A 19,524-nucleotide genomic window follows, 5' to 3' on the forward strand; every position below is an offset into this window, starting at 1 on the left:
TGTTATAAAAAATAAAATAAAATCAGTTATAATCAAGTGTAAATATCTTTATACCATATTTTGCAGGTTTTGATGGTATATACTGCCTAAAGGGGCAGCGGCCTCTACATGGCATGGGTCTCACAGACCCGAACACCATACAAGGGTTAAGTAGATTTCTATCACTTTCTAATGCATATGTAAAATAACGAACAGGCGACGCAGTCGGTCACCACACATATAAGTGAGCCAGGTCCTTTCATATGGAGCTGTGATGATGACTCTGCTAGTCTGAAAACCACAAGTTTAAACAGTATCCGAGGCTACGCTGCCTCTGTTGGCGATTAGCTGTATATGCCATGTGATCCAGTTCACTAGCCAAGCCTCCATCTTATTAACTGCAAAAACAATTTCTGACAGGGATGAAGGATGGATGCACAAAGAGGAGGAAGGAAAGGTTATCGATTGATTGATTGATTGATCATACTTTATTCATCCTGAGGGAAATTGGGTTAAGGCTGCCAGCTGTGCCAGCGCCATAATCCAGCCTCTTGGTCCAGCTGCTGATCCCACTATAACTGCAGGATCACTCGGTCGGCTGCTGCGTGACCAGCACAGCAGACACACACAGATCCACACACACTAGCAGCTTATTACACAATCAATGAATCACTGCAGAGTATCAATGAATGAGCCTTATCTCGACAGTGAGGACGGAGCTTCTTCATACCTTTATCGACATCTTCTCTGTTGTTGTGGCTTTAACACTTTTTTTTCATAGTGTGTAAAGTATGCCAGTCCCAAAAATAGCTCTTTGTCTCTCTCTGTTAAAGTAGTGCAGCAATATCTCCCACCATGCTTCTTTGAAAAGCTTAGTTTTAAATTTGGCTTTTTCTCTTGTTTTTAGCTGTCCCAATTATTTCAACACATAATCTAGAATGCTGCTTTATTTTTATCTCCAAGTCAGACGTGGCGTGACAACATCAAGAAAGCCATGTTGTTCACAGGCAGGAAGCAGTTTCTGTTCTCCTCCCCTCAGGCAGGTTGAAAAGGCCTGAGTCAGAAGACTGACCTGAAAGCACACAGCGACCTGGAACATATATATAAAAATAAAGCAAAATTCCCCACTCGCCCCTGTGGGCGTCTATGCTTCAAGCTCGGGTCCTCTACCAGAGGCCTGGGAGCTTGAGGGTCCTGCAGTATCTTAGCTGTTCCCAGGACTGCGCTCTTCTGGACAGAGATCTCCGCTGTTGTTCCCGGGATCTGCTGGAGCCACTCGCCTAGCTTGGGGGTCACCGCACCTAGTGCTCCGATTACCACGGGGACCACCGTCACCTTCACCCTCCACATCCTCTCGAGCTCTTCTCTGAGCCCTTGGTATTTCTCCAGCTTCTCGTGTTCCTTCTTCCTGATGTTGCTGTCATTCGGAACCGCTACATCGATCACTACGGCCGTCTTCTCATGTTTGTCTACCACCACTATGTCCGGTTGGTTAGCCACCACCAGTTTGTCCGTCTGTATCGGGAAGTCCCACAGGATCTTAGCTCGGTCATTCTCCATCACCCTTGGGGGCGTCTCCCATTTTGCCAGTCTGGTCCTGCAGTCTCGGCTGACTGCTTGGTCTGCCAGTAGCTGGTGTTTTGCGCCTCTGGTATTCTTGGCTCCCCCATACCGTAGCATTTATGTTGTACCTCGTCAATCTCTAGCTGTGAGAGCAGTCCCTTCTTTCGGATGTTGGAACACTGAGCTACTAGTTGTTTCGCCGTCATTGTGGATGTTGGGTATCGAAGAATCCATAGGTCCCTCATCCTATTCATGTAACCCCTTCCGCCAGCGTTACTTGCGTAGTAGCAACAACGCCCTGTTTTCGTCTCTTGCCCACCGATGCCTTCTTGTTCCAGTAGCCCACTTCTCGTCAGGGTGCCCTGGTTCCTCAACACCTGACGCGGACCTTGTTGATCCGGGCGACGTCCAAGCCGGCATGCCTTCATATTTATCTGTCTCGCTTGCTTAGCATAGGGGGTCTAGCCTTAGGACCCTTACTGGATACAGACGCCCCAGGCGGGAATTGAACACGATCCTCTGCTCCAAAGGCGTGTAGTCTAACCATATATACATATATGTATGTGTGTGTGTGTGTGTATGATATTTAGTGTATAATTTCTAAGGAGTAGAAAGTGGAGTAGAAAGAGTAAGTAAGGAAAGGGGCAGACGGCTTTCTGCTTTAACTACCAACAAATTACGGCACATTTCTGTAGCGCACATATTCGAAGATAAAGTACCTGAATCTCAGGAGCGGGACCACGCCTCCAAACATGCTCCTTTTGGTTCTCATCTATACATGTTCCCCCAGTTCTACAAGCTCCTCAAATGAGGACGCGGCAGCAGTGAATGAACAGTTACCACTAACATAACATCCAGAGATGATACTGATCCCACTGCTTACAGAGGGAGTTTACAGACACCATCTTACTGCATCACATTCACTAAACTCTTTCACAGATGTTTGTAAAGCAGACTGAAAGGCTCGGTGCTTGATTTTTATACAGGGAGTGCAGAATTATTAGGCAAATGAGTATTTTGTCCACATCATCCTCTTCATGCATGTTGTCTTACTCCAAGCTGTATAGGCTCGAAAGCCTACTACCAATTAAGCATATTAGGTGATGTGCATCTCTGTAATGAGAAGGGGTGTGGTCTAATGACATCAACACCCTATATCAGGTGTGCATAATTATTAGGCAACGTCCTTTCCTTTGGCAAAATGGGTCAAAAGAAGGACTTGACAGGCTCAGAAAAGTCAAAAATAGTGAGATATCTTGCAGAGGGATGCAGCAGTCTCAAAATTGCAAAGCTTCTGAAGCGTGATCATCGAACAATCAAGCGTTTCATTCAAAATAGTCAACAGGGTCGCAAGAAGCGTGTGGAACAACCAAGGCGCAAAATAACTGCCCATGAACTGAGAAAAGTCAAGCGTGCAGCTGCCAAGATGCCACTTGCCACCAGTTTGGCCATATTTCAGAGCTGCAACATCACTGGAGTGCCCAAAAGCACAAGGTGTGCAATACTCAGAGACATGGCCAAGGTAAGAAAGGCTGAAAGACGACCACCACTGAACAAGACACACAAGCTGAAACGTCAAGACTGGGCCAAGAAATATCTCAAGACTGATTTTTCTAAGGTTTTATGGACTGATGAAATGAGAGTGAGTCTTGATGGGCCAGATGGATGGGCCCGTGGCTGGATTGGTAAAGGGCAGAGAGCTCCAGTCCGACTCAGACGCCAGCAAGGTGGAGGTGGAGTACTGGTTTGGGCTGGTATCATCAAAGATGAGCTTGTGGGGCCTTTTCGGGTTGAGGATGGAGTCAAGCTCAACTCCCAGTCCTACTGCCAGTTTCTGGAAGACACCTTCTTCAAGCAGTGGTACAGGAAGAAGTCTGCATCCTTCAAGAAAAACATGATTTTCATGCAGGACAATGCTCCATCACACGCGTCCAAGTACTCCACAGCGTGGCTGGCAAGAAAGGGTATAAAAGAAGAAAAACTAATGACATGGCCTCCTTGTTCACCTGATCTGGACCCCATTGAGAACCTGTGGTCCATCATCAAATGTGAGATTTACAAGGAGGGAAAACAGTACACCTCTCTGAACAGTGTCTGGGAGGCTGTGGTTGCTGCTGCACGCAATGTTGATGGTGAACAGATCAAAACACTGACAGAATCCATGGATGGCAGGCTTTTGAGTGTCCTTGCAAAGAAAGGTGGCTATATTGGTCGCTGATTTGTTTTTGTTTTGTTTTTGAATGTCAGAAATGTATATTTGTGAATGTGGAGATGTTATATTGGTTTCACTGGTAAAAATAAATAATTGAAATGGGTATATATTTGTTTTTTGTTAAGTTGCCTAATAATTCTGCACAGTAATAGTCACCTGCACACACAGATATCCCCCTAAAATAGCTCAAACTAAAAACAAACTGAAAACTACTTCCAGAAACATTCAGCTTTGATATTAATGAGTTTTTTGGGTTCATTGAGAACATGGTTGTTGTTCAATAATAAAATTATTCCTCAAAAATACAACTTGCCTAATAATTCTGCACTCCCTGTATACCTGCAGTAGTGGGAGTGCAGTGTGGGTTTGTATTGTGTATTGTGTAATACAGCAATGCTATGAAGGACAGATGAGACAGGCTACCTTTAGTCCACCAATGTCTGCAGCAGATCCAGGGTCCACTCCAGTAATGTATATGCCCAGTCCATACTCAGCACCACCCCTGATCATTAGACCCAGAGATCGACCTCCTTCCATGTTCAGGTTCACCTTTAGGAAAGACAGGATATTCAGATCAATCTGTTTTGTTAGTAAACAAAGATTTACAGAACAAAAGTTTGGAGGAAGAATAGTCAGAATAATAAACTGAGTTTAAAGAAACGTTCTTTCCTTGGAATCAACACATGAACAGCTGGTTTGTGGTCAGCCTTTATGAGCCGTGGCCATCAAAGCTGGATGGAGGACTCAAAGGCAGACAAAACCCAAACAGTAATCGCAGTGTTAAGATCTTTATTTGGCTAAAAAGTAAGGATTTGTTCACTGGACTGATGGGAACCTGTTGTATAGAGCGCTTTGAGTACTCCGGGAGAGTAGAAAAGCGCTCTATAAGAATCAGTCCATTTACCATGGATTCTGTTTCTGAGTTATTCACACCAGTGGCCTGCGAGAGGTCATTCTGCAGGGCTGTGGCAATGCTCATCCTGTTGTTCCTTGCACAAGGACGGTTTAGGTTCTGTAGGGTTCAGGTATCACCTCATACTACGAGTAGGGACACTGACCCTAACCAAGCATGAAAAAAAGAGTCAGAAAATAGAAAGGTGGGTAAAATGTCAGTGGCTGCAACCTGCAAAACTATTTCAGGTTTTGAGGTTGTATCACTGTTGCCTCTGTAGTGCACCTGTTGCTAATTTCATTAACTCCAAAGCAGCTGAAACTGGTGAACAGTTCCCTCTGCTACTTATCTGACTGGGTCACTATCCTGGAAGTTTAATTCACTTTATGCTTTACTTTGATTAAAAAGTGTTCTTTTATTTTAGCAAAATATATATAGCACCAATTCATAGCAGTCACCTCCAAGAACTTAATGTTGTACAGACTCTGCAATATTAGAAACAACAACTTTCCCACCCATCACTTCAATACAAGCTAAAACTATATTAAATAATTCAGATGACATTATCTTTCCTCCATTTTGCCCCCTGCTGGTGAGACACCTGTTTTACTGGCAGTGGATAGTTTGAGTGCTCAGGTAGAAAAGCTTTATTTAAATGCCAGTCCATTTATCTTTCACACTTGTTACAATGTTTAAACAAGTAATCATTAAATCAAAACATCATTTATAGATTTGAAATTCATATATGTGCAACATGATGCAGCAATGGGTCTCTATTTGAATATTTTTTTTAACTAGTCTTGATCTCATTTCAGTCAGTTAACCAAAGTGAATTTAAACATTATTTCTGGAAAGACACCGATCTGAATATCCATCCATCAGAGAAGCAGAAATAGTAGCTCTGAAACTCAGTGACTAGAGGTGGACAAACAGACTGGCTGGCAGCCAGCCCCTGGTCTGCATACTAATCTGTGTCTACTCTAATAGCAAACTATTCACTGAGTGAACTGTCTTGTGTATGTATTAGATTTTGTTTTCATTAGGTGTTCAGTTTACAATGGTTGGGCATATAGTAAGTGATCAGTTTATTCTGCAAACCAATATAATTTTAGAGACCATAAAGACCACCCAATTCAACAGTCTGCCACTAAGGAAGGGAGACCATGCAAGCTGACACAAGATAAAAAGTGGGGTTATAGTAAAGGTGGACCAATCTGATATACAGTATCGGTATCAAACATAAAAAAGTGGTATGGTGCCCGGGGCTCGGTGGTGCCAGTGTCCGGCAGCCTCGCCTCTGTCAGTGCGCCCCAGGGTGGCTGTGGCTACAATGTAGCTGCCATCACCAGTGTGTGACTGGGTGAATGACTGAATGTGTAAAGCGCTTTGGGGTCCTTGGGGACTAGTAAAGCGCTATACAAATACAGGCCATTTACCATAAAAAAGTGGTATGGTGCCATCTCGAGTATAAAGGCTGAACAGGTCAAATTGAACATCAAAACTTGTGACAAAAAGCTCACAGCCACACTGCACCGCTGTGCTTCCTGCTACTACTAATACTACTGCTGGAGGGCAAAAGATTACTCCATAAAGACGCCAATACTGGACAGTCTGTAGTACTACAGGACAAAAAGAGTTGCTTTTTCTTTTTTGCACCCGTGTTGACCCAAAACTATTTGAGTCATCTATCCATGGAGGAAAAATGAAGATGGGAAGAGAAACTATACATTTTGAGATTTGTGATTCATATTTTGCCCCAGCAACTTTATTTAAGAATATCAACGTGTTGATTTTAATTACTTACATAGTAATTGTGAAGGTAGGGCTGTGCGATATGACCAAAATCTCATATCCCGATATAAGACATCTATCGTCCCGATAACGATATAAATCACAAAAATGTAACATTTTCTGTAAATTCTGTGAATCTCGGGCAGCTCGACTTGCGTGAAGTGTTTCCTGCTGGGCGTCATGTAGCTGGAGTCGAGTGTTTTAACCGATGCATGAAACGATACATTTTTAGACATAAGTTGTAACGGCCGCCGTTTTCTTTGTGAGTATTTATTACACGGCGTGCTGCGGGGAAAAGCCTGTTCTAACGTTTGAGTCTAAGGTTGATTTATTAGCACCTGGCGGCTCTTTTTTACTCTTTTTTACTTCTCATCCGTAAATAATCTTTCACGTGATTCAGTTTATTTTGAAAAGTCTTGATGCATGTGCAATCACCCAGAAAAGTAAATCTCCAAAAGTTGATTCTGTTCATCTGGACGTAGCGTTTTGTGGGAGAAACGTTTCGTCACTCATCCAAGTGACTATTTTGAAAAGTCTCAACAGGATCTTGAGCTTTATTGTGAAAGGTTTATGTGGAACATAAACAAGCGGACACGCGATGCTGTTACCGTCGCTGTTGCTAACCACAACGCATAAAAACAGGCGCTTGTCCGTCCGTAGTGTGGTTATATTAAATATAAGAGAAAGAGAGAACTTTAGGAAGTTAATATAGCCACTACAGTGACCATCAGAACCATGAAAAAATATCGCCGTAAACAGTTTATTTTGCGACACCACGAAACAAACGACAGCGTAAAATGAAACGATAGACGTTTTTATATCGTCATCCGATATATATCGTTATATCGAACAGCTCTATGTGAAGGTGATATCTATTCATCCTCACTGATTTAAACAAAAGAAAACTGAATGACAGATACTCTCTGAAAGGTTTGAATACTACAGATGCCTCTTACATCACTGAGAGTCCATTTCCGGTGTTTGTCCAATGCAGTGCAGTTTTTTCATCACACTGGTATGAGTTGGTGTTTGGGCCGTGATTCGCTTCTGTAGGAGGTGCACTCTTGCACTTTTCACAAAGTTTCACAGAGGACACTGCGTGCACTCACTCATGAGGACGGAGCAAAATTATCACAAGCAGCTCTTCTACTGTCTTTCACCATAATGGTGTTAAAAGCTCCATCCAGCATTTTAATTTTCTGTGGTCTCTGCATTTCTTGTATTCACGAATAATTCCCATTGTGGAGAATGTAATAGTCCAGGATCCTTCCAGACTCCAACCGAAGGCCTTTTCTAGGGTCTTCATCAAAAGGAAACAGACCATAATCTGAAACCTGTCCATTTTGAGCTGGTCTCTGATGATCAGTAGGACTGTAGACAGCCTGCTGTCAAAGCAACTTTCTTGACAAATTTTCTTGCCAGGCGTTATCCATCCATCCATCCACTTCCAGTTATCCTTTTCAGGGTGGCACTGGGGGCACTGGAGCCTATCCCAGCTGTCTTAGAGCTAGACCTTATAGCTGAGAAAAATCCAGCCTTGGATATCTACTGATCCTCACAACTTCAGTTCTTCTGCTGAAGCGTTTCAGGCACGTCAGCCCTGAGAGGACTCCCATCACCCACAAGTCCTGCTCCTCTAAATGTAATAAATGTAATATTGCAGGATAAATACAGCTGGTGACAGTACAGGTTGTTCTTACACATATACACTTACTCATACCTAGGATGAGTAACTTGACTGTGAAAACACTCACCTGATGAGTTTACTTTGTGCTCTCAATACATCTTTAGATTTGTTTTGAATTCAGACACGAGATCGTCTTTCACTCTCTGCTGCAGGCTGGATGCTTTAAAATAGCAAAATTTGAACTTTGTGACTCTGTGGCTCCAATGTAAGACTTTGAATATCATGTAATCCAAGGTTAGTCCAAGTATGTACATCTTTACTCATCTTTAAACAACATAAAGTACCATAATTGTCGGGCTATAAGCCGCTACTTTTTGCACAAGCTTTGAACCCTGCGGCTTTTAGTCAGGTGCGGCTTTTCTATGGATTGTCCATGATTTTTGTCATATCGTAAGAGGATTTGTTTTGTTTGTTCCGCTGCTGTACGGCACTACGTTGCCTGGCGGAAGGGCATGTGATCAGACACACGGTATCGGGGTTCAAGAGTGGTATGTTGGTCACATGTCCGTCCGCCAGGCAACGTAGTGCCGTACGAAGTAGCGCAAAAAACAAACTTCAAAGTAGCGCTACGCGTTCAGCGGGAGGCGTGGATGACGAGCGGCGATAAACTTGCGAAAAGCAAGTTATGCTCAACTCCACCGGTGGAATCTGACAGCGTGGAAAAGTGTGAAAACATCCACGATCACCAACGGTCAGTACAGCACAGTACATGTTTCGTACTTGTAATTACTGCTACTTGTACATATACCTAAAAAGTTATGCAAATATGTACCCATAACTTGTTTTCAAAATATTAATAAAAGAGGCGTGTCTCCAAACAGCCATCTCTTTCCTGACAATTCCCTTTGTGCATATTCTCTTACATATGATAAGTCAACATTGAAACACTTGCGGCTTTTAGTCAGGTGCAGCTAATGTATGTACAAAACAGGATTTCCCCCTGATTTTAGCTTGTGCGGCTAATATTCAGGTGCGCTTTGTAGTCCGGGAAATACGGTAATTTATTTCTCCTTTCATTTATTACATTTTCTTATATTTATACTGATTGATGAACTTTTGGATAAAGTATACCAGTGTGTGAATGTGTGTGTGAATGTGTGGATGACTGAACGTGTAACGTGCTTTGGGGTCCTAAGGGACTAAGTAAAGTGCTATACAAATACAGGCCATTTACTATAATTTGTCTATATGTAGTTGATTTTCAGTGCTACTTCTGCAAACATGCCTGTCATCACCCACATGCTGCCTGCATGTGTGTAGACCTGAAGACACTGCGTGACGGCACAGACAAGAGTTCTGAAAGATTCAGTTTAAAGACTTTCAAACATGAATGTCTGTGTTTTCCCCGAGAAAGCATCTTCAACAATGGTGTTCTCTATAAGTGAGAGCTTTGACAAACATTTAACATCTTTCAGTAATTTCACTGGTTTTCTTTCTGTTTTATAAAGTGTTCCAGACTGTGCACATAATTACACTCATATAAAAGTGACATCCTCTCAAATTTGGTCTACTATGGGAACAGCAAATGACAATGTAGAGTTACAATGCAAAGTAACAGGATTGATTTTTTGGTGAGTCATTTTGAGCAAACCTTTTCTTTGCCAGCAGTCACTGGATAAAAGGCCTGTGCTGGGTGATTTTATTTTAGGATGAGTCTGTCTTTCAAAATGTCGGTAGCAAAGGTCATGAGGACCTTAGAGGAATATACTGCAGTCCCAAGCTGACTGCTGTCAGACGCGGGAGGAGGACAATTGCAAAAACCTGGTAATAAATCCTTGATAATAAATAGTTCTGAATCTGACAGATGCTGCTTTAAAAGAACTCTCGCAACATCTTTGTTTCCAGTGACAACAGTCTCAAGTGTTTGTATACTTCTATCTGCTGGTCCTCCATATTTCACCGCCAATACACAATTCCACTTTGTTCTTACCATTCGCTCTTCCATCCTGTGCCCGTGCCTTTGGCTGTCTTCCTGGCTATCAGGTGGCGGGGAGACACTCCGGCCCTGTGGGTCCACCCAGCTGTACAGATTGTTGGTGATGTAGCCGCCAGGAGTCGGTCCCATGGAGCACACAGATATGTTCAGCGTCTTGCATCCTTTTAGCACCTGTATTCCAAGGACAGTGACGTTGCAGATTCCATTAACGTGCAACAGCAGACTTTATACCCTCACATATGTGTTATTTCATGTTATTTTGACGCTCAATAAACAGCGACCCTAAATGTAATATTTTATTGCAGAGAATTTTGGCCTCCGATTAATCAGGGCTCCGTATGCTCTTATTTCACCCGTCCAATTCCACTAGTCACCGGAAAAATACATTTTAAGGAATTTGACATCTCTGAAAACATTTGGAGTCAAGTAAGACAAAAGAAAATTGATAATTGACTAATCAGCTATTTGATTTGCATGTAAACAATGACATACTGTTAGCTTTTTGTTGTTTGTTTGTTTTACTGTAGATTATGCAAAAAGTGACAGATAGAGGACAAATGAGACCTTGAAGCATCAGTTGAAGAAGTTCAGACTGTTCAAGATGAGCTTTTGTTTGGTGACATTATAAAACACCGACAACTGACAGGAGCTGAGACCAGAGATGGAGAAAAATGGATCCAAAAAATGGATTTAAATGTTCATTTTTATAAGACCTACAAGAAGTTCAAACTCCATGGGGAAGAACACAGTTTGTATAACTGAACAACACATTTGCGAACAGGGCAAGCTTCTCATACACAGTGTGCAGGTGAAAGAAACAATAACATGATGCTGTTTGAATATTTTGTGTCCAAAATTTCAACAGCGCTTGGTCTGATGGCAGTTAAACTATGTATATGTTTGAACAGGAAACGGGACAAGACCAAATATGGAAGCAAAAACATTAAAGAACAAAACATGCGTGTACATGAATGACAAAAAATGGCTTTTATGGCCAGTTTTCCTTGTTTTAACACTCTGTTTATCTTCACTACAATGAAATCTTTTGTATTTTCTGAGTCATATATTTTCAGTGGCTGAGCACCAACAACACAAATACAGACAAAAGTTTGCATTATTACTATTTTATTCAATATATTTTTGCTACTTTTTGCTACTGGGGCCCCTACACAACTAAAAACTATACATGAGACTACATGTCTACATGAACTTAATGTTACCAATGAACTCTCTTAACAGGAAGAAAGCTCTAGCAGAACCAGGCAGCCATCTGCTCTGACTGATGGAGGTGAGGAGACGTAGACAGCAGAGATTTATAATAGCCAATGATTCCATTCAAAGTGATATATAAACATGAAGGGGTGAGTGAAGGAGAAACACTGGGAAGCAACTGTTGTTGTGATTTGGAAACATAAACATTACAAAACAAACATAAACAATATAACTTTATATAAATAAAACTGAGCTGAATTCAAAGTCCCCTGCAGCTCCAAACTACTGTGCACTTTTTATGTTTCTTCTGCCTTTTCGTTGCATCCTCCTGCAACGCACTGATCACTTCCAGTCATCAGGAACTAACAGGCATCGTCCTTTGCCTGAACCCAGACTTTACTTCAGATTGGACCGACCGGGCGCTCCATTTGTTATTTCAGCAAGTGATGCAAACGGCGCAGGGACAGGAAACAAGAGCAAGGATGAAGAGCTGTCTATCCAATCCAGCGGCGAAACCAAACCAGGCCATGTCCATTCAGCGCAGGCGATTTTATCTACCTCATGAGCTAACACTAACCATAGTTACCATTGTTTACATTCGTCCGAATGCTAACGTTAGCACCCAACCACTTCCAACTTATTATAAGTGAACAGCAGAGAGGGACCTGTGGGCGTCCATGTTGTTGCTGGGAACTTTAATAAGCCATGTTTGAAATCTGTACCAAATTCCACCAGCATGTTTAAGTGTCCTACCAGTGGGGACAGGACACTGGACTGTGTGTACAGTAGCATCAACCATGCCTACAGTGCAACATCCCTCTGCCACCGTGGACAATCTTACAACCTCTCTCCACTCCTCGTCCCTGCCTCCACCCCCTCAAGAAACAAACCCCTACAAGCAAATTAAAACATGACCAGATGATGCTCCAGCTACAGGACTGGTTTGAGCTGACAGACTGGTCCATCTTTGAACATCTTGACCTGGAGACTTTCACTCAGTCTGTGCTCTTCTACGTTAAGTGCTGTGTAGAGAATGTGACAGTGACTAAAACCATCCAGGTTTTTCTTAAACGAAAACCTTGGATGACGAGTAAAGTCCTGGCTCTGATCAGAACACAGAACTCAGCCTTCAGGCTGAGGGACAGTTCTCTCTACAGCCAACCTGAGGAGGGCTTCCTCAGAGACAACAACCCCCACCAGGTGTGGAGAGGCATCCGAGCCCCCCAACCCCCGACAGCAGCCTAAAACTCACAGAGGAGTGCAACACCTTCTTTGCTCAGTTTGAGGCTGATACAGACTGGTATAGACATCCTCAACTACAGACCTATAGCCCTCACGTCTGTAGTCAGGAATTGTTTTGAGCAGATAGTGTCTCAGCATATCAGAGACTGTTTGCTTACATCAGTTTGCTTACAGAGCAAATGGGGATGCCATGACTAGGTCTGTGCGATATGACCAAAATCTCATATCCCGATATAAGAATTCTATCGTCCCGACAACGATATAAGAATTCTATCGTCCTGACAATGATATAAATCACAAAAATGTAACATTTTCTGTAAATTCTGTGAATCTCGGGCAGCTCGACTTGCGTGAAGTGTTTCCTGCTGGGCGTCATGTAGCTGGAGTCGAGTGTTTTAACCGATGCATGAAACGATACATTTTTAGACATAAGTTGTAACGGCCGGCGTTGTCTTTGTGAGTATTTATTACACGGCGTGCTGCGGGGAAAAGCCTGTTCTAACGTTTGAGTCTAAGGTTTATTTTTTAGCACCTGGCGGCTCTTTTTTAATTCTCATCCGTAAACACTCTGCATCTTTCACGTGATTCAGTTTATTTTGAAAAGTCTCAACAGGATCTTGAGCTTTATTGTGAAAGGTTTATGTGGAACATAAACAAGCGGACACGCAATGCTGTTACCATCGTTGTTGCCAACGACAACGTAGTGTGACTATATTAAATATAAGAGAAAGAGAGAACTTTAAGAAATTAATACAGCCACTACAGTGACCATCAGAACGATGAAAAAATATCGCCGTAAACAGTTTATTTTGTGACACCACGAAACAAACGATAGCATAAAATGAAACGATAGACGTTTTTATATCGTCATCCGATATATATCGTTATATCGAACAGCCCTAGCCATGACCATCATCCTTCAGTGAGAGCTGACCTATCTGGAGAACAGGGAGATCTACATGAGGATGCTCTTCGTGGACTACAGCTCAGCTTCCAACACCATAATACCACCAAACTGGACCACCTGTCACCTGCTCCTGAATCAGCGACTTCTTAACAAACCAACGTGTGAATTTTTTGTCTCAGAAACTTTTCTTACCACACCTTTTCTCTTCATTCAAGTTTCCACTAATGTGTTTTGATACAGCACTCTGTGAACAGCCAGCCTATTCAGTGACCATCTGTGGGTGATGGAGGGTGCTGATGTTTGTCACCTGCATAGCTATCAAGTTAGCAGACTTCCCCGTGACTGCAGATGTGTTTACTGAACTAGGCGAGAGATATGTGGTATTTATACTGTTGATCTGCTCTGACTGGGCTATATAAAAGCTTTCCTTTTTGAATAAGTTACAGAGAATTATTTTTCTTTTTTCCTTGTGCATTAGTATGTACACACTAACAGAAATGACTGAATAACACAACACAGGTTATACTAACTGTTATACTAACGGGGCAGACCATAGCAAAAAAAGGTAATAACAGTGGGGGGAACCATAGCCCTGCCCCCCATGACACAAAGCTGATGTGTACCGTAAACCTACGCATACGCATCAGTATTTAAGGTTTGACTCTCATCATCCACTGGAGCACAAACTGGGCGTCATCAGGACGCTACAACACAGAGCGAGCACCAAGAAGAAGAAGAAGTCACTTCGATAAGTGATGAAACTCCAGACGTCCAGATGAACAGAATCTATCACATATGAATACACTTAATGTTTCATTCAGCTCATGCAGTTTATCTTCAGATTTGTCCTCACTTCATTCTTACATGAGCATCCATGTCCACATAATTCGGTTTTAATCCAGTTACACAGAAATGCTTTCTTTGACCCTTTCTCTTCAGAACTCCGTGTCTGCTGATCAGAATATACTCAGTGCAATTTATTTTATTAAATCATAACTTTAAAGTCAGACATTCTTTTAGATTAGTGGCTTCTTGGTGTTTGCACATGCTGCACTCTGTTTTAGCACTCTGTACCACTTTCAACAACAAGCTTGGATGTTAAGATCTTTTAGTCTCTTTCAGGTGCGATAACAGGTAAGCCATGGGTGCTTCAGTCTGTCTGTTATATGGTGTTTCATGCCTTGCAATGTCCTGCTAGTCCTAAAAATGCTACTACCTTCAATCAACTGTTCATGGAGCTGTTCTCTTGCTTGTAGACTGACAGTATATGCCTACTTCTTTAACAGTTTTTCAACTTGACTAGATGAGTAATTAAGTATTCTTAAAGCAAAAAAAGAATATGTTTTCAGAAACTTTAGTTTCTGATAGAAAAAGTAATTAACCAGGGAGGCAAAAGGAACAACATTGTTTTCCCTTATGTGATAGCTTTATAAGATAAACTCGAGAATTTTCTCCAAGCGTCCCAGTGAAGTTCAGAACCAGCAAAGCCCTCAGATGAAACCCGTTCCTCTCCAGGACAAAGCACAACCTAAACCATATAGTGTGTGCTGTGCAACACAGTGGACCCTTAAAAAGATCAAACGCTAAGACCTTTTACCCTCTCTCTTTATAAACTTTCATAGACATACAGGAGACCAGGTCAACAGGACAGTACATCAATGCCCAAAGGAGAAAGGACACTATTTCAGGCATGCTAATATTCCCATTAGGATCCAGTGGAAAACAGCCAGCGGAAACTGTGCCACCACTGGCTGAAGACAAAGGAAGAGGAAGGTTTGTTAAGTGGGAAAGGACATTTAAAGTCCCTGATGATAGGAACTATGACTATGATAAAGGGAAAGGGTTGGCTTACATGATGGAGAGAAGAAAACTAAATATACTGTGTAAAACCAGATAAACGGGAGGTAAGGCCAGGAGCACTGGAGGCAGATTCAAGCTGTTCTACCATGGTGTTGGTAGAAGAAAGAGTATATAAACAGGATTGTGGAGGTGACGAGAGTGTCCAAAAGGCTCATGAGTTTGAAGCTGGAAATTGAAGGGATAATATTAAATGTTGACAGTAAATATGCCCTTCAGGTTGGCTTTGTACCACAGGGACCACTGTTGCCTTCAAATTCCACATCTTCTCTGGGTATTCTCTAAGCCCCTGCAGTTTCTTCTTATGTTCATTTTTCCTTATGTTGCTATCACCTAGAACTGTCGCTACGGCCTTCGTCCTCCGCTTGTCCACCAATACTACATCCTGTTGTTTAACCATTAGCAGTTTTTCTGTCTGTATCTGGAAGTCCCTCAGGATTTTGGCTCGGTCATTCTCAAACACCCTAGAGGTCCTTGGGACTTCCGGGTCATATTTGGCAGAGATGTTCCTGTACTATGCTAGTCACTTAGTTCCATGTAACTCCCTGCTAGCATCTTGCACCTTGTTTTTATGTGCTGGATTGTCTCAGGGGCATACCTGCACAACCTGAACTTGGCGTCTTGCCTGGTGTAGTAGTGCAGCCTCTATTAATCTTGTGCTTAAAGCTTGTTCCTGTGATTACTCTCTGCTGTCGTATCTTAGTCTGTATCTCAGTGTCAGTAGTTTCCCGTTTTATTTTGGTATCTGTTCTTCCCTGTATCTTGTGTCTCTATTGCCTCAGCCTTCCCTTGCTTTTTGTCACATTCTCCTGTGTGGTTGTGTCCTCACTCCCAGTATGTTTTCCCTGTTGAGTTCTTTTTAAAAATTAAAAATGTCTTTTTCATGAGCGATCTGGGCAAGAGGGAAGAAGATAACCGTTCTATACAAATATCTGAAATGGACGAAAATTACTGGATTGACTATAATGCAGAACAGAAAAGTAGGTGCACTAACGGGTTATAAAAATATTTGCAAAACAGGTAATTTTTTTATAAGCGAACCCCTTCATAGCTTCATTTTCTTCATAACCTTTATATAAGCTAAGCCCTTCGTCTGTTTGAGTACAGGCACAGGAAACATAAGCAAAGACATTAGAGATTAAAAAAACATAGAAATATCTGAAATTATTTTTGGCACACATTAACTTTTTGGCAAAATTGCAGATCGGAGTGGTGAGTGTGTTATCACTGGCTGTACTGTGCAGCTGAACTGGGCAGATGGTTCAAAACGCATCTAAACATTAAATAAAAAGTGAAGGCCTGAAAAGCAGTGCGGAGGAAGTAAAGGGCTTTAAAATGTGTTTCTTATGTTTTTGTAGCCAGCTGTGAAACTAGTTTTATCATTACAAACTTAACCTCTTCAAAAAATGGTGTCTTTGCCATTGCTGCACTTGTTACAGGTCCGGGTCAGAATGAAACCTTCTGGCAGTGCTAGTGTTAAATGTGTTATCCTGTTACTATTTATATTAGTCTGCTTGAAGCATCTCACATCTCCTTGTAATGAGTGAAGCAGTGGTAAAGATTTGAATCAGTCACCTCACTTCCAGTTTTTCATTGTGACATATTAGGCCTCAAACGTTATCAGTCACATGATCACAATTTGATGCTTAAAAAGCTTAAAAAGCGTGAAACAGGCTTAGGAGCCTCAATGTCCCATCGATAATAAAACCTCTTTTTACTTTACTCCTCTTGTTACTCCTCGAGTCCTGCTTTCTGGGTCCAACTCTCCCAGCAACACAGCCAGCCCTGACAATTAGACTTCTCCACAGACAATAAAATAACTGACCCAGTTAAGCTACAGAGATTGATAGTGGTCTGCAACTAGAGCTTCACTAACAAATGGCAGACAGCAAATGCTGGATAACAAAGTATGTCACCGCGGGCAAGTCACTTTTCTTTGTTCAGCCTTGCATCATAACAGTGTTGAGGCAGAAGTAGCTGTTCTATTCTGAGCTCAGTGTTTCTGCAAGCTCAGAGCCATCCAGAGCAGGAAAGAATCAAAGATGGGTGCTGTAACAAGCAGAGACAAGTGGCACTCAAGTGCAATTTGAGCTATATATGCTTCCCCACAATGCTTCAACTGTGAGGGAGTGGGTGGAAGAGGAGCTCTTAGCAGCCCTTGCATGGGGCTGGATGGGTAGGTGGTTAAAGAGAGAAAAAGAAGGGAAATGTTGCTATGATAAAATGGATTTATTTTTATGCTGGAGGAGAGGTGATTCACAGGACAAAATGACAGTGCAGAGGTCAGCACTGGTCACTCAGATTATAAGGGCCACAGTGAGGGCCCTTAATTGTGACTGAATCACTACTTCTGCCTCTAAGCATTGCTCATGCTTAAGTGTCGGTTTGTTTTCTACTCTTTCTGCAGAATAAGAAATGTGAAACGGTCCAAGAAAAGTCCAAATCATTTAAATCCTTTCAAGTTTCATCAGGTTTCATGGTTGATGGTTTTTTCATGCTAGCCTGGAGAAAACAAAACACAACAAATAAACAACTTGATTCTTGCAGGATTTAATTATTTTAAAAAAAATCTATACCAGTATTATTTCATTCATAATTATATCTATTCTTTGGCTCAGCTCAAGTTGTTACTTGCATGTTAAATTTAAAGCTTAATTTAATGAACATTAGTAAAACCTGTGTAGTGTGTTTGTGTGTACCAACAGCAATACACGCACATATGTAAATCTTTCTCAATAGTCTAAATTTGTAGTCGGCTGCTTTGATTTGGTTTTCTCTTCTGCTATGTGGCACTATCTGTTTGTGTGTCTGTGTGTGTGTAGTTGACTGTCATCTCAAATCTGCCATGCCAGCTGTTTTCCTGCACTTCATCTATCATAGTTGCTGCATCTGAATTCTCTTTCTCTTGCTGCCTCAGTCTCTCTGAAGCCCACAGACATGTATGTTTACCTGGACTGCAGATGCAGACATTCCCAAACAAATATTTCTTTGGTACGTTTTCTATAACAAATAATATATAAACTAATAAATATGCATTCACACCTAGTCTGCTGTGAGAGTGCCGGCTTGCTGCTGCAGCTCCTGCAGTTTCTTGTGTTTTTCTACATAGTTTCTTATAGTTGTAGATACTTTTTTTTTAAATGTTGGTTTTTACAAACTATGGACCTAAGTCAATTTTTCTGTGCTTTTATGGTGCTCACAGGCTTTTTTCATGGGGGGTGGGGGGACCAACAGCTGACTAAAACTGACTACAAGCTGACTCTGGTGCTACTCCTAAAAAGCCTTTGAAAAAAGGTGTGTTTTTAAAAGTGATTTCAAGTGTTGGGGCCAGCCTAATATGGGGGGGCAGTTTATTCCATAATTTGGGGGCCACAAAAGCAAAAGCTTGGTCCCCCCGGTGTTTCAGTCTCAACATGGGGACAGCAAGGAGTGACTGGTCAGTTGATCTGAGAGACCTTGTGGAGTGTATCGGTGTAGGTCTGACAGGTAAGAAGGAGCCATTTAAAACTTTAAAAGCAAACAATAAAATGTTACAATTTTAAAATGAATTCTAAAATGGACAGGCAGCCAGTGTAAAGATGCACTGATACCAAATATAGTATTAAAGTGACATTAATACCATCCAACCACAAGGTGCTCAGGATGGGTGTCACCACTTCTACTGTCTCCTGGATTGCTGACTGCTTTAGCCCACTTACAATGAAAATGTAAAAAATCTAGTTCCTGACCTGTAGCATGTTAACACTATTGGAAGTAAAAATAACTTGAACTCCAATTTTGAAAACACTACTCTTTTTTTTTTAATAAAGCTCTGACTTGTATTATGAGTCTGTGGTCTGGGAGAGAGTCTGTAACTCTGTCTGCAAAATACAGGATATAATGACCAATGTTGGGCAATTAATTATATAGTTACTTCTTCAAAAAAGTTACTGAGTTTTGCAAACAACAAAGTTTTTTGCAGCTGTTTACCTAAAAATGCAGCCAAGGCGTTTTTTTTTTTTAAACAAACATTTCAAACTATTTACAGAACAATCAGCTGTTCTGCATCAAATCTGATGCCACACAAATTATTTGTGCCGCTCCAAAAAATAATTTCTGTCCACTATGAGATGAAGGAGAACAACAGCCTGATACCTGCAGGCCTGACAGCAGCAGATGCATCACTGCTGTAACACCTGTAACATTCAGCAGTCGCCTCATTGTTCTGACACACACAACAAAACTATTGACTACACTACACACTAAC

The 19,524-nt window shown here is 41.7% G+C and overlaps 1 protein-coding gene across 2 annotated transcripts in view; it reads right to left on the reverse strand.

Moving 5' to 3' along the window:
* The window catches only part of LOC146375553 (whirlin-like), a 63,541-nt gene that overhangs the window by 28,797 nt on the left and 15,220 nt on the right, over positions 1-19,524 (reverse strand). For both annotated transcript variants that reach the window (XM_084947544.1, XM_084947543.1), the window contains exons 2-3: positions 10,055-10,231; positions 4,178-4,303 (exon numbers count right to left, since the gene is read on the reverse strand). In XM_084947544.1, coding sequence (XP_084803670.1) covers positions 4,178-4,303; positions 10,055-10,231 — 303 coding nt within the window. The remainder of the gene's footprint in view (positions 1-4,177; positions 4,304-10,054; positions 10,232-19,524) is intronic.

Source organism: Perissodus microlepis, chromosome 12 (genome assembly GCF_051167445.1).
Source record: "Perissodus microlepis isolate ML-2025 ecotype Zambia chromosome 12, ASM5116744v1, whole genome shotgun sequence".
NCBI lineage: Eukaryota > Metazoa > Chordata > Actinopteri > Cichliformes > Cichlidae > Perissodus > Perissodus microlepis.